The sequence below is a fragment of the Dromiciops gliroides genome, chromosome 3, assembly GCF_019393635.1.
Source record: "Dromiciops gliroides isolate mDroGli1 chromosome 3, mDroGli1.pri, whole genome shotgun sequence".
In the NCBI taxonomy this organism is placed as follows: Eukaryota; Metazoa; Chordata; class Mammalia; order Microbiotheria; family Microbiotheriidae; genus Dromiciops; species Dromiciops gliroides.
The window spans coordinates 337972980-337987180 of record NC_057863.1 but is presented as its reverse complement, the minus strand read 5'-3'; the positions used below and the strand labels follow the sequence as shown (position 1 = coordinate 337987180).

Below are 14201 nucleotides of genomic sequence, written 5' to 3'. Positions count from 1 at the left end.
GTTGTCTTATTTTAAGAAATTGCCTCAGACACCCCAACCTTCAATAACTACCACCCTGATCAGCCAGCAGACATCAACATAGAGACAAGACCCTCCACCAAACAAAACGATTACAACTCTCTGAAGGCTCAGATGATGGTTAGCAATTTTTAGCAATAAAGTATTTTTAATTAAGGAATGAACATTTTAAAGACATGATACTATTACACACTCAATAGACTACAGTATAATGTAAGCATAACTTTTATATGCACTGGGAAACCAAAAAATTCATGACTTGATTTATTGTGATATTCACTTTATTGCAGTAGTCTGAAACTGAACCTTTGGTATCTTCAAGGTATGCCTATACTACCTGCCTCATTGGACTCTTTGGCAAGAGAATACTCTGTAAACCATAAAATGTGGAAGCCATATTCCTAACTATTCTTCAAGTCCAGTTCAAATGCCACCTTTTCCAGGAAACCATCTCTGACCACCACAGCCTACAATCTTCCCTTCTTCTTAGGTCCTAAAGCATTTACTCTTTGGAATACTCCTTTGATATTTCATTTTATTCTGCTTAGTCCTTATTTAACTTTTCTTGTTCCTAACTTTAAACTTCTCAACTGGGTCATAATCTCCCTGAGGACAGACATATTTTCTTTTTATTGCCCCAACTCCCAGATCAAAAACTTATCACCACTAGGGTATAGCAGAAAGAGAGTTGGGCTTGGGCATCTGAGGACCTGGGTTCAAATCTTGGCTCTGCTATGTATTCCCTATATGATCTTGGTCAAATTGCTTCACCTTTCCAAGACTCAATTTCTTCATCTATGAAATGTTAGAAATAATAGCTGTCCTCCCTCTCTAACAAGGTTGTTATCAAGTTAAAGCACTAGGGAAATTTCAGCAGTTAACTGCTATTAGTTGGGTCTTTTTGTGAATGGTGATTATGGGAATTTGCCTTAAATTGATGGGGTTGAGGTGATCACAGAATCAGAAACTTTCAGAGTGATAAGGAGGCACTGGCAGCTGTCTAGTCTAATTCACATACCCCAAAGAAATCCCTCTACAACATGCCTAAAAGTGGTCATCATTCAGCTTCAACAAGCGGGAGCCCATTGCCTCCCGAGGAAGCCTGGTTCACTTTTGGACAGCTATAATGGTTGGGAGGTCCTTGCTGGCATCAAGATCTCTTCACATGCCAGACCCATTACTCCTGGTTCTTCCCACTAAATCCAAATGGAACAAGTTTTGTTCTTTTTCCAGATAAGAGCCTTTTCAATACTTGAAGGTAGCTGTCTTGTTCACTCTAAATCTTCTCTTCTCTAGTCAATGGATCATCATAAGGCATGAACTCATGACCCTTTACCATTCAGATTGCCACTCTCTGCAGTCTAGCTTCAGAACTCATCATTCAAACTGATACTGCTCGGGGGCAGCTAGGTGGCGCAGTGGATAAAGCACTGGCCCTGGATTCAGGAGCACCTGAGTTCAAATCCGGCCTCAGACACTTGACACTTACTAGCTGTGTGACCCTGGGCAAGTCACTTAACCCCCATTGCCCTGCAAAAAAAACAAAAACAAAACAAAAAAAAAAACCCCAAACAAACTGATACTGCTCTCTCCTAAATTAGCAATGTGCCTGCCAGGGTGGGATTACCCAAGGTTTCTGTCCAGGGCTATCTTCTCTTCTTCCATTATACTATTTTATTTGATGATCTCATTAGCTCTTATGGATTCAAACATCATCTCAATACTGATGATTTTCAAATCTACTTATCTTGCCCTAATCTTCAGATATGCGTCTCCAGCTGCTTATTAGATATCTCAAACTAGATCTCCTATAGAAATCTCCAAAACTGAACACATAATCTTTCTTCTACTCAAATCCTCTTCCCATTACTATTACTGTTGACTGTACCATTATCTTCCCAGTCTCCCAGGTTGGCAACTTGGGTATCATCCTTAACCCCTCTCTTATGCATCAGATCTAATCTGTGCCAAGATTTGGAATTGGAGTGCAGATATTCCAGAAACTCTTAATTGCTTTTATGTGTATCAGAGACCCCTTTGGCAGTCTGGTGAACCCTATGGACCCCTTACTGAAATAATTGAAGTAGCTACTAAGTTTTTTAAAAACCTGGTTTCATAAGCCCCAGTTTAAGAACTCCTGATTTAGTCCTTCCTTCCCATATTAGGACTGCTGAATGGTGCAGTGGATAGAGTACTTGGCCTGAAGTCAGAAAAGCTCATCTTTGTGAGTTCAAATCCAGCCTCAGACACTTACTAGCTGTGTTACCCTGGGCAAGTTAACCCTCGTTGCCTCAGTTTCCTCATCTTCAAAATAAATTAGAGAAGGATAGCAAACCATTCCAGTATCTTTGCCAAGAAAATCCCAAATAGGGTCACAAAGAGTTGGACATGCCTGAATTATAACAATTATCTTGGCTTTTGGTTGACTCATGATATTGAGAACATTTGAAACCTGTATCAACGATCTCAACAAGTACAGAAAGGGCACAGGATGAATCAGGGGCCTTGTGTTGGGTCTTGGCGCCTTGTCTCTGATGGGCATCCTTCCAGCTTGATGGAGGGAGGGGAGGATTCCGTGCAGAATGTCAAGACCTTTGTGTTGGTTGTCAGACCCCACCACTGTCCCTCATTATGTTTGCCCCAAGATAAGATGTTTTTGTTACTGTCCAGGGCTTTTCTCCCCTGATGATTGCCCAGTCTGAACAAAGGTCCTTTTGTAGTCTCACTGATGCCTCACAGGTTGCTAGGGGAGATTCAGAAAGAGACTGATTATAGTGCTGCCGATGGTAGGGATGGTGACCGGATGGCAGCCAGAGAGCACTAGATTTGGGGTCAAAAGGTGGGGGGGACAGGGATGGGGACAGGCAACAAATGGGGAAAGATGTTTGTCAAGTGCATGATGATGCTCCTCTCCTTTCTTTGGGTGTCTTTCAGGAGTCATGGCTGGTTTCAACATGGGGGGTGACCTTAGAGAGCCTGAATCCAACATCCCAATTGGCTCGCTGGCAGCAGTTGGCATCTCGTAAGTTCCCCACTCAACAGGCAGAGGGAGGAAGGAAATGGAGAGAAAGCCAGAGGGAGAGAGAGGAAGGGTTTTCTTTTCTGCTTAGAAGCCTCTCCTCTCCACCCTGCCCTGCCTGGGATCCATCTATTTCATATTCCAATTTACTCCTTAATACCCAGCCAACTGGAAAAAATCATGTCTGACTCTTCTTCAAATGATCATCCATTAATACCCTCTGTACTGGCAGGCTCAGGAAGGAGCTTCATCAGTGCAGAAAGAAGTTTTTCCTTTCCTGTCCCCCCCACCCCAAACACCTATATTATGAACATAGGATATTTATTAATCCTTAAATTTCCAAGATTTTTGAAATTTTAAAATTCATCTTTTCTGAGATAGGAGCCCAAGCTAGGAGCCAATATATCAGGACACCTGGGTTTCAACTCAAATTATACAAGATCTGTGACCTTGGCTTCTCATTCATAGGTCTTAGTTTTTCTACTTGTATAAAAGGATGGTTTGGGGTTTTTTTGTTGTAAACATAATTTTTTTTTCTACTTTTATAATGGGAAGACTCTTCCTTGCCTTACACCCACCTTAAAGAGTTGTTATGAGGATAAAATGAGATGACAGATCTGACTGTTTTGAAAAGTAAAAAAGATTAGATAAATTCAAATATCTATTATCATAATTAGGATTATGAAATAATATAATTGGCATTATTAACATTAGTATTCCTATGGTGGAGATTTTTTTTCTTCAGTTTTTTTTTCAGTCATGTCTGACTCTTTGTGACCCTCTTGGGGTTTCCTTAGCGAAGATATTAGAGTGGTTTGCCATTTCCTTCTACAGATGGGGAAACTGAGGCAAACAGGGTGAAGTGACTTCCCCAGGGTCACATAGCTAGTAAGTATCTGAGGTCAGATTTGAACTCAGAAAGATGTCTGTCAACTGTACACCAAGCTGCCCCTGTTCAGATTTTAGCTCATTATGATAATGTAGCCTCTATTAGCCAGGTCCATTACAACAACCTATTTAGGCAGTAGAAATTTATTATTTTAATTAATATTATTAAAACACACATACACAAAATGCTGTTTAAAAATGAAACAAATTCAGAAAATATTTAATCAGGTTCAAATTGTGGAGTTCACAGGCCTGGAAGCAAAAAAAAGTGAGAAAACAATTTAAGATGTTAGATTTACCCCAGGATTAGACTGGATTTGCCCTCTAAGGAAATTAAATGGGATAATATATGTGAAGAGGTATGGGATCATAAAACACTATATAGATATGTTATTTATTATTATTATTATTATTATTTTTTTGGTGAGGCAATTGGGGTTAAGTGACTTGCCCAGGGTCACACAGCCAGTAGATATGTTATTTTTATTCTGTTCTATTCTGTTTCATGCAATAAATATATATTAAATAACTTCTATTTCTCCTGCATAGTGTGTATGCTGGGGCAGTAAGGACCTGATCTAGCAGGTCTAGATTGTTCTTTACTGTGTTCCAGGATAACTTATAAGTGAACCTCTATGTTGTCACGATTATCACCTACTCTCTTTGGACTCATTGTCTTGACTTGCTCAGATCCGTGCAGTGTTCTCTGCATGAAGTCGTGATGTCTGTATTTCTACTACAGGGAGGGATGAGCAGTGCCTTGAATACTCTGCCCAGTGCCCTGGCATCATGGGAACTTGCCAAACTCTTTGTTTATTTTTTTTACACAGATTTATTCTGTATTTACTCATCTGTGTGCATGTTTTCTCCAAATAAAATATAATCCCCTTGAGGGCAGAGACTTTTGTTTATTTGTTTCTGGCCATGGCCTGTAAGAGTTCTTGTCACCCAGTAGGAACTTAACAAATGCTTATTGAATAAATGGATTCCTTTAGCCTTTGGAAGGTCATTCAGCCTGAGGTCTCAGAGCTTCCCCTCCCATCAAAAAACTCTACTCTCTCTATTTTCTATTTCTATCTTCTCTATTTATTTTATATTAGTATATTGTAATGTATTAGTATTAGCACATTGTAGTGTAATGAACTGGCAAAACAATTTTTCAAAAATTAGGTTTTTATAGGAAGTATTGCCTTTATAGAGGTAGCATAGCATGATAGATAGGATGCTGGAACTGAGGTCAGGAAGACCTGGGTTAAAATACTGCTTGGAACACTAAGTGGATGTGTCACCCTGGGCAAGTCACTTAACCCCAATTGGTATCTCCGCCCCCCTCCCCCCAAAAAAGTACCTATAACACTTAAGAACTCTGTGACCCTGGGCAAATCTGCTAACCTTTCTTTGCCTCAGACATCTCTCTAGGATAGATTTACTAAGTTCCCCCCATTGACGGAGTCAGATCCTTCTCTCTTTTTATTTCAATTCCTCTTTCTAGAAGAAAAACTCTACTAAGATTGTTAAATGTTTTGTTTGCCTATTGCTTCAGTTAATGTCTCAGGACAACTTTTCTCACATTCTTTGCATTATGAGAGACAGGAAATAAACACATTTTTTATGGTAGGCAACAATGAATGTGCTAAAGTTTTTTTCTTGGCAGGTGGTTTCTCTATATCATCTTTGTCTTTCTGCTGGGTGCTATCTGTACCCGGGAGGCCCTCCGATATGATTTCATGATTGCAGAAAAGGTAAGTCTTCCTACAAGAATGATTGTGCCAGGGCTGTCCCTCTCCAGTATTAATATATACTGTTTAAAAGGCAGCTTCCCATCTTCTGCCTCTAAATCTTACGCTTCTGGTGCTTTGTGCCTGGCGATGGACAAGGGACCTTGGAATCACAAAAGGAAAGGAAAGGCCCAGTCTTTGATTTCAAGGAGCTACTAGATTCTGCACACAGTTGTTGGTACAATGAAATGTGATGAAATGCGGAAAGAGCTTTGTACCATATGTATGAGTTATCATTTTAAAATTCAATTCAATAAATGTTAATTAAATGCCTACTATGTGGAAGCCACTGTCCTCTAAGCCAGAGATAGATATGACACAGGCCCTGTTTTCCAGGAAGTTACATTCTATGTGGGGGGCACATATAGATAGAAATAAAAGCAAGAGAGAGATAAGTACAAAGGAGCGGCCCAGGGAAAATTCTATAAGAAATTTGAGAAGGGAGAGATTACTTTTCACCCGGGAATGGAGAATTAGGGAAGGCTCTGTGGAGGAGGTGGCATTTGGATTGGGTCTTGGATAAAAGGAGGGGCTTCAACAGATGGAGATGGGGGGTGGATCTCTTCTAGACTTGGAAGTGGTGAGGCTACCATTTAGTAATAGCTCTCCATCAACAGTGATCACAGGAAGAAGGAAAAAGCTCGGAGGCTGATATCTACAGAGTCAGAACCCTTTACTCTTTTTTTTGGGGGGGGGCAATGGGGGTTAAGTGACTTGCCCAGGGTCACACAGCTAATAAGTGTCAAGTGTCTGAGGCCGGATTTGAACTCAGGTCCTCCTGAATCCAGGGCCAGTGCTTTATCCACTGTGCCACCTAGTTGCCCCACAGAACCCTTTACTCTTACTAACAGTTCCAACCTCTACCATGAGCAAACCTTTCTCCAGAACTATGCATAAGAAGCAAAACAGACTGCTGTGATTTTCCTGTTCCCCGCCTTCCCCCTACACACTCTCTGAGGAAGAGGCCAGTGAGCTGAGCAAGGAGGGGAGTGAACAAGAAGAGGAAGGACCTTAGAGATAGGCTGATGGCAAAGACCCCAACTAGGGTGGAGGCCATGGGCTATGGTATGAGCCCTGTTCTGACTTCTTCAGGACACTGTGCTCTCACGGGAAGTCTCTGTGGTGCCTAGTGTTTTTCTTGGCTGGGCAAGAACCCCTTTATTTTCAGATTTAGTGCACTGTGCACCGAGGAAGGGGAACAAGATTAGTGGATTCTGCACATTCCACAGTGGCATGTTTTAGCAAACAGGTTTTCAGCAAGCCTCATCTGGCACCATTGGAAACTCAAGGCTTGAAGATATCTTGGTATTTGTCAGGGAGCTCCCCAGTGGTCCCTTCATCTCTCCTTGAGTTCCTAGAGGAAGAGAGAGGAGGGAGATGAATTTCTAATTTCAATTTAATTCCTGGGCTTCATTAGGCTTAATTTATTACCTTTTCCCTTCTGTGGGATGAATTGCAAGGAAACTTTGCTCCTGGTCTTCATGAGATAGAATACTAGTGAGGCTCCCTCCCCTTCCTCTTTCCATTCCCTTTCTTGTTGTTGTTCAGTCATTTTCAGTTGTGTCTGACTCTTTATGACCCTAATTGGGTTTTTCTTGACAAAGATACAAGAGCTGTTTGCCATTTCCTTCTTCAGCTCATTTTACAGATGAGGAAACTGAGGTAAACAGGGTGAAGTGACTTGCCCAGGGCCACCCAGCTAAGTAAGTGTCTGAGGCCAGATTTGAACTCAAGAAAAGGAGTCTTCCTGACTCCAGGCCTGGTACTCTATCCACTGTGCCACATAACTGCCCTAAGTTCCCCCAGATTCCTGTTTTCTCCCTCTTCCCCATTTAGGAAACCCTGATCAATGAAAATCTGTAATTATACCAGGTCCTTTAACTTTAGGTTATGATAGGTTCATGATAGAAAATGATTCATTCCAGTCTATCCCTAAGCACAATTGTGGAGAAGCCAATTGTCCTCAGGGGTCTCCAACTTTCTTTTCATTACCTTTCTCTCCTGCCCAAAACTGAACATCATGTGCCAGGGACTGCCCAACTTCCCTCTCCATCCCTCTATCAAACCAAACTCTTATAAAAGGAGTTCATGTTAGTCATTTACCTGTTAGTATAAATGAAATCCCTCTCCCAGAGATATTTTCAATTTAAGTCTTATCTATAATTAGGGAATAAAAAGTTTTGCTCTTTTCAGCTGAAAAGAATTGCAGGCATATGTGAACAAATGGAAATACATATTCTGGGGGCAAAGGGACCTTCTTGCCTATTAAATTCCGTAAGGGAGAAGGCTGCTTACTATACCTTTGTATGATTATAGATTCTCAGAGTTGGAAGAGACCTCAGGTTTTAAATTACTATATAATGCAGGGATAACCTCTGTGATATTCCTTATAAATAGTGATATAGCCTTGATTCAAACATCTTAAAGAGCATCATGTGGTAGAAAGAATGTTGGCTCTGTTGTTGAGTTGTTTCAATTATGTTTAACTCTTTGTGGCCCTATTTGGAGGGTTTCTTGGCAAAAATACTGGAGTGGTTTGACACTTCCTTCTCCAGCTCATTTTACAGATGAGGAACTGAGGCAAACAGGGTTAAGTGACTTGCCCAGGGTCACACAGCTAGTAAATGTTTGAGACTGGATTTGAATTCATTTTTTTTCTGACCCCAGGTCCAGTGCTCTATTCATTGTACCACCTAGCTGACCTAAAGGTAGAGGATTTGGGTTCAAATCCCACCTCTTATACCTACTGTCTGTGTGACCATGGGCAAATCACTTAATGTCCCTAGGCCTCAATTTTTCCATCAGTAAAATTTGACTAGAAGGCCTCTGAATTCCCTCCCAGCTTTAAATCTATGATCCTATGACCTATAGTGATGGGGAATTCATTACTACACAAATCAGCCCAATCCATTGTCAGATAGTTCATAACTTTTAAGAAATTTTTCATTGCAGTGAATTGAAATTAGTCTCCCTGAAATTTCCACACTGGTCCTTATTCTCTCTTCTGGAGTCATAGAGATTAAGACTATTTCCTTATTGTTTGAAACATCTGGGCAGCTAGGTGGCGCAGTGGATAGAGCACCGGCCCTGGAGTCAGGAGTACCTGAGTTCAATTCCGGCCTCGGACACTTAACACTTACTAGCTGTGTGACCCTGGGCAAGTCACTTAACCCCAAATTGCCTCACCAAAAAAAAAAAAGAAAAGAAAAGAAACATCCCCAGTTCCTTAAATTGATCGTTACATGACAGAGTTTTTTGTCCTGCATTTTTTTAGTCTGGACACATTTCGTTTGTCAGCGTTCTTAAAATGTGGTTCTCACAACGGAACATGACTCTCAAAAAGCGATCTGATGAGACAGGTGGTTTCCACTATATCATTTTTGTCAGGCTGACCTTGTTTCTTTTTATAACAGAATTCACTAGAGAGTCTTTATGAACCTTTAAAAGGCTGCAATCTAAATGGAAGACTCACAGCAGCCCACCATGGGCAGGAAGAGGACAGAACCAAATAAACAGAGATAGATTTTAAAAAATCCTATCAAACAAAGGAAGGACCATGGAATCTCTGTGGGTGGAAATTCCATGCTCAGATCATAAAGATGTAGCAGGAGGGCTAGACTAAAGACCCCTTGACCAGGATAAGGAAACCGAGATGGAAATGTTTAATGAGGCTGGGGAAGTTTCTAAAATAGGCCAGGTAGGAGGAATGGGGAGAAGTTAATTACACACACACACACACACACACACACACACACACACACACACACACACGGAGAATAGCTCATTTAGGATGAGATGTGGAGATAAGGTTTCTTGATAGGACAAATGACTGCTTCCTGACACAGGTAGATGTAGAGCCCACAAAGAACGGAAATATACAGTTTTGGGTTCTCAGTAGTGAGCAGGAACTGGTACAGGAAATATCTGCGGGCAAACTATGACAAAGCCACCCTAGGCACCTCCCCCAAAGCAGACTCCTCGACTGCTGGCTCTCGGTAATTTCCACGGCCATCACCCTGCAGAATTCCAGAAGGGAGGAAGCATCTCATTCCTTCGAAGATGGTGACCCTAGCACCGTGGTCTTTCCCCTTGATTTTTCCTTGGTTCCCATCTTCTATCATGGTACACAGGGGAAAGCATGGTGGAATTGGAGTCAGACAACCTGGATTCAAAGCCCAGCTCGGTTAATCTAGAACCTTTGCCATCTGGTCAAATCCCTTAACCTCTCTGGGCTTCTGTCTCCTCATTTGTAAAATGAAGGAATTGGATTAGATGACCTCTAAGGTCTCTTCTAGCTCCTGGTGTCTGGCAAGTAGCAGATGCTTCCTGTTCTTCAGTTGATCAGTGGTGCCCAACTCTTCAGGATCCCATGGACCACAGCAGCCAATACAGTGCATGGATTTTTCTTGGCAAAGATACTGGAGTGGTTTGCCATTTCCTTCTCCGGTGGATTAAAAAAAACAGAGGTTGAGTGACTTGCCCAGGATTATACAGCTAGTCAGTGTCTGAGGTCATATTTGAACTCAGGTCTTCCTGATTCCAGTAGATGCTTAGTAAATGCTTATTGACTGATAATAGGTGATAATAATAAAAGCTAGTATTTATATAATGCTTCCTAGATGCCAGACACTATGCTAAGCTCTTTACAATTATTATCTCATTTGATCCTCATAACAAGCATGGGAGGTAGGTGCTGCTATTTATGTTTTACAGGTTAGGAAACTAAGGTAGACAGGTTAAGTGACTTGTTCAGGGTCACACTGATAGTAAGCATCTGAAGTTAGATTTGAACTCAGGTATTCCTGACCCTGGGCCCAGTGCTGTATCCACTGCCCCATCCAGTTGACTGATTGATAAGGAGAGAGCATTGTGTATCCATGTCTCTTCCTACTTCCATTTTTCTACATGGGACTCAGCTGTAACATTCTTCCTTGATTTTCCTGGACATTGAAGAAGCAAGACCATATCAGTTCAATTCAACAAACTTCTTAAGCATCCTCTGAAATTACCTCCAATTTATGCTTATATATCTCATTTGTACATAGTTGTCTGCATGCTGCTTCCCCATTAGAATGTAAGCTTCTTGAGGACAAGGATGTTGTTTTTGCCTTTCTTTGTATCCCTAGTTCTTAGCTTCATGTCTGGCACATAATGAGTGCCTAATAAATGACTGGTGATTATGGACAAGCCCACCACAGGCAGGGCATTATGCTAGACACTGTGTACAAAGATAAAGAACAACAGAGTCTCTGTCCTCATGGTGCTTATAGTCCAAGGGCTGGGCCATGCAAACAGATAATCAGAGTACAGGATAGAATAAGGTAAATGAAGAGAGGAGATTATAGAGAGAGGCAGGAGAGGTTCAGGGAAGGAAGAATCACCTCTAGTTGGAGGTTAAGGAATCAGGGGAGACTTTTTAGAAGAGGTGGCATGGGCTGGAACTTGAAGGAAGGTAAAGATGAGGCAGGAATCCATTTCAGATATAGGTGACAACATATTCAAATATATCACGGTGAAAGAGATCAGGAGGAGTCTGCAGAATGCCTAATACTTAGGGGAGCTAGGTGGCACAGTGGATAAAGCTCTGGCCCTGGATTCAGGAGGACCTGAGTTCAAATCCAACCTCAGACACTTGACACTTACTAGCTGTGTGACCCTGGGCAAGTCACTTAACCCCAATTGCCTCGCAAAAAAAAAAGAATGCCTAATAGTTCAGTAACATGTGGCTGAAACATAAATCTATGAGAGAAGAGTAGTGAGACACAGAACTGGAAAGCTGGAATGGAATGGAAGCAGACTGCAAGGAGTCTTGAATGTCACAGTAAGGAGTTGGCATTTCATCTTGTAGATAGTTGGGAGCCACTGAGGATTGCAGGGGAGTAACATTAAAAAGATCACTTTGGTTACTGTGTAAAGGATAAATTAGAGGATGTAGGATAGAAACCAGAGAGAGGGAGACCAGTTAAGAGGCTATTACCATAGCCCAAGAGATATCTAGGGTAGAGGTCAATACGAGTGAAAAAAGGGAGGCAGATGTGAAAAAGGTTGTAGAAGGAACGACATGAATGAAGAATCAAAGGAAAAAGGGGATGTCATTGAGAAAAAGAGGAAAGTGAGGAAATAGGTCAGGGTTTGGAAGGAAGATGGGAGATTCAGTTGTAATTATATATCTTGTTAACAAAAGACCCCCAGGCCCATAAAGGGACCTGAAATGAAAGAGACCAATCACAATATTACAAAGCATTTATTGTCTAAGAAAAGGTTTGTAGGGGAGAGAAGATCTTACAAGGGAGCAGACAGGGAGAGGCACAGGGGAGGGAGTTCTTAGCTGCTTAAAGGGGACTGGGGAAAGGGTGAGATAATAAGTTTCCAGAGGCTTTTGAGTAAGGGGTGTATGTTAATGGAGAAGACATCTGTAGACACTAAGCCAGGTAGCCGGATGTTTGGAAGTCCCAAATGAGGTCTCAAGTCTGCAGCTTCTGCTCAAGGTTGCCCTTGAGCTGTTCAAGGCTGCTTCTTTGTTTTTTGACAGCTACAGGCATCTCAAAATTCACTCGCAAAGTTCACTCGCAAAGTTCACTCGCAAAGGATCACTGGTATGTCAAGCAGCTCTGAGCTTCAGAAATCCTTCTAATTGGCTGATTGTTATGCAACTACATTGCCCTGGTTCCCCTGTAAAGAAGGGGTGCTCCAACATATCTAACAAATATTGTATTCATTCCAGAGCCCATGTCCACAGGCTCTGTGTCTCATCCCTCTACTAAACTCATAAGTACCTTGAGAGCAGCAGTTGAGTCATTTTTCATCTTTGTATCACTAACAACTAGCATAATAGCTTGCACACAGTTAGTGTTTAAGAAATGCTGGTTAAGGGGGCAGCTAGGTGGCACAGTGGATAAAGCACCTGCCCTGGATTCAGGAGGACCTGAGTTCAAATCTGGCCTCAGACACTTGACAATTACTAGCTGTGTCACCCTGGGCAAGTCACTTAACCCTCATTGCCCCTCAAAAATAAATAAACAAACCAATCAATCTATCAATAAATGAGTGAATAAATAAATGAACAAATAAATAAATGAGCAAATGAATGAATGACTAAATAAATAATAGATAAATAAATAAATAAATGGGGAAAAAAGAAATGCTGGTTGACATTTGGGTTTGAGGCGATGACAAGATATCCAGGAGGAGATAGTTAGTAAGCTATTAGAAATAGAGACTAGAACCTAAAGGAGAAGCATGTTTGTGGGAGAGATCTAGATTTGAGAGTCATCTGTCTAAAGGGGCAATTCAAGCCACAGGAGTGAATGAGATCCTCAATGGAAAAGTTATAGAGAGAAGAAAAGCAGGCTGAGGACAGTTTTAGGATGGAGGAAGAAAGAGGGACCAATAAGGAAGAAAGATAAAGTGTGGCCAGGGAGATAAGGAGAACCCCCTCCCCCACAAAAAGCAGTGTTACTGAAGTCATAAGAAGAAAGTTGGGGAGTACTACTGAATTATTACAGAGAGGTCAAAGTGAAGGAGTATTGGAAAAGGTTATTGAATGTCTGTACTAAGAGGTAATTGGTGATTTTAAAGTGTTGCTTCAATAGGAGGAAACAGCTAGTAAGGAGTAAAGAAAGTAAAAGCGGGAGTGGGGTGGGAGGGTATAGACTATTCTTTATGGAAATCTGGCAATAAGGAAGATATAGGACCTAAAGGAAGAGAAGGATAAAGGGAAGGTATTTTTAGGCAAAAGGGGAACTGAGCTTATTTGTGCGAAGAGGGGAAGGAGCCAGTAAACCATGGGAGGATGGAGACAAAATGATGGTGTGGGGGTGATTGCCCAAATACAGCCCCAGAAATAGGAGAAGAGGTGATCAAGGACACAGGTGGAAGAATTAGCCCTTGCAAAGAGGAATGCCATTTCATCCTCGGAGATCAGAAGGAAGGAGGAGAGAAGAGGTGAAGACATAGATTTGGAGTCATGGAAGAAGGGAGATGGCAGAGCTCATACTGGGAGGGCCCTCTTCTTGTTCTTGTTCTAGTTCTTCTTCTCAATCTCCTCCTCCTCCTCTTCCGCCTCCTTTTCCTCCTTCAGGATCACACAGCTAGTTTCTGAGGTCAGATTTGAACTCAGGCCCTCCTGATTCCAGGGCTGGTGCCATACTCTTCTTCAAGGAGATACAAGTTTATCTCCCAAGCAAGGGTGGGGATGGGGTAGAGATGGGGACTTGAAGGAAGAGAAAACTGTTTGGAACAGCTGCTGGGGGAGTGTCATAGGAATACCATAAGATGAATGAAAGGATTTCTATAAGCTGAAATCTAAGGTAGCATCAATTTGTAGTGGACCTCATCAGCAAGATTTGTGGTTGTTGTTGGTTCTTCGTTCTTGAAGAAGACCATGACATTGGGGTGATGTCATGACTTGCACTGAATTGGATTTAAGTGAGGGAGGCTGTGCAAGGTCACCAACTTCACTCTCTCTTCCAGAGCCATCTGGTCCAGTGGCAAGATAT

The 14201-nt window shown here is 41.8% G+C and overlaps 1 protein-coding gene across 1 annotated transcript in view; it reads left to right on the top strand.

Annotated features, from left to right (window-relative positions):
* Positions 1–14201, top strand: part of SLC12A8 (solute carrier family 12 member 8) — a 170376-nt gene that overhangs the window by 122619 nt on the left and 33556 nt on the right. Inside the window, exons 6-7 of the mRNA XM_043993509.1 lie at positions 2953–3040; positions 5580–5667. Coding sequence (XP_043849444.1) covers positions 2953–3040; positions 5580–5667 — 176 coding nt within the window. The remainder of the gene's footprint in view (positions 1–2952; positions 3041–5579; positions 5668–14201) is intronic.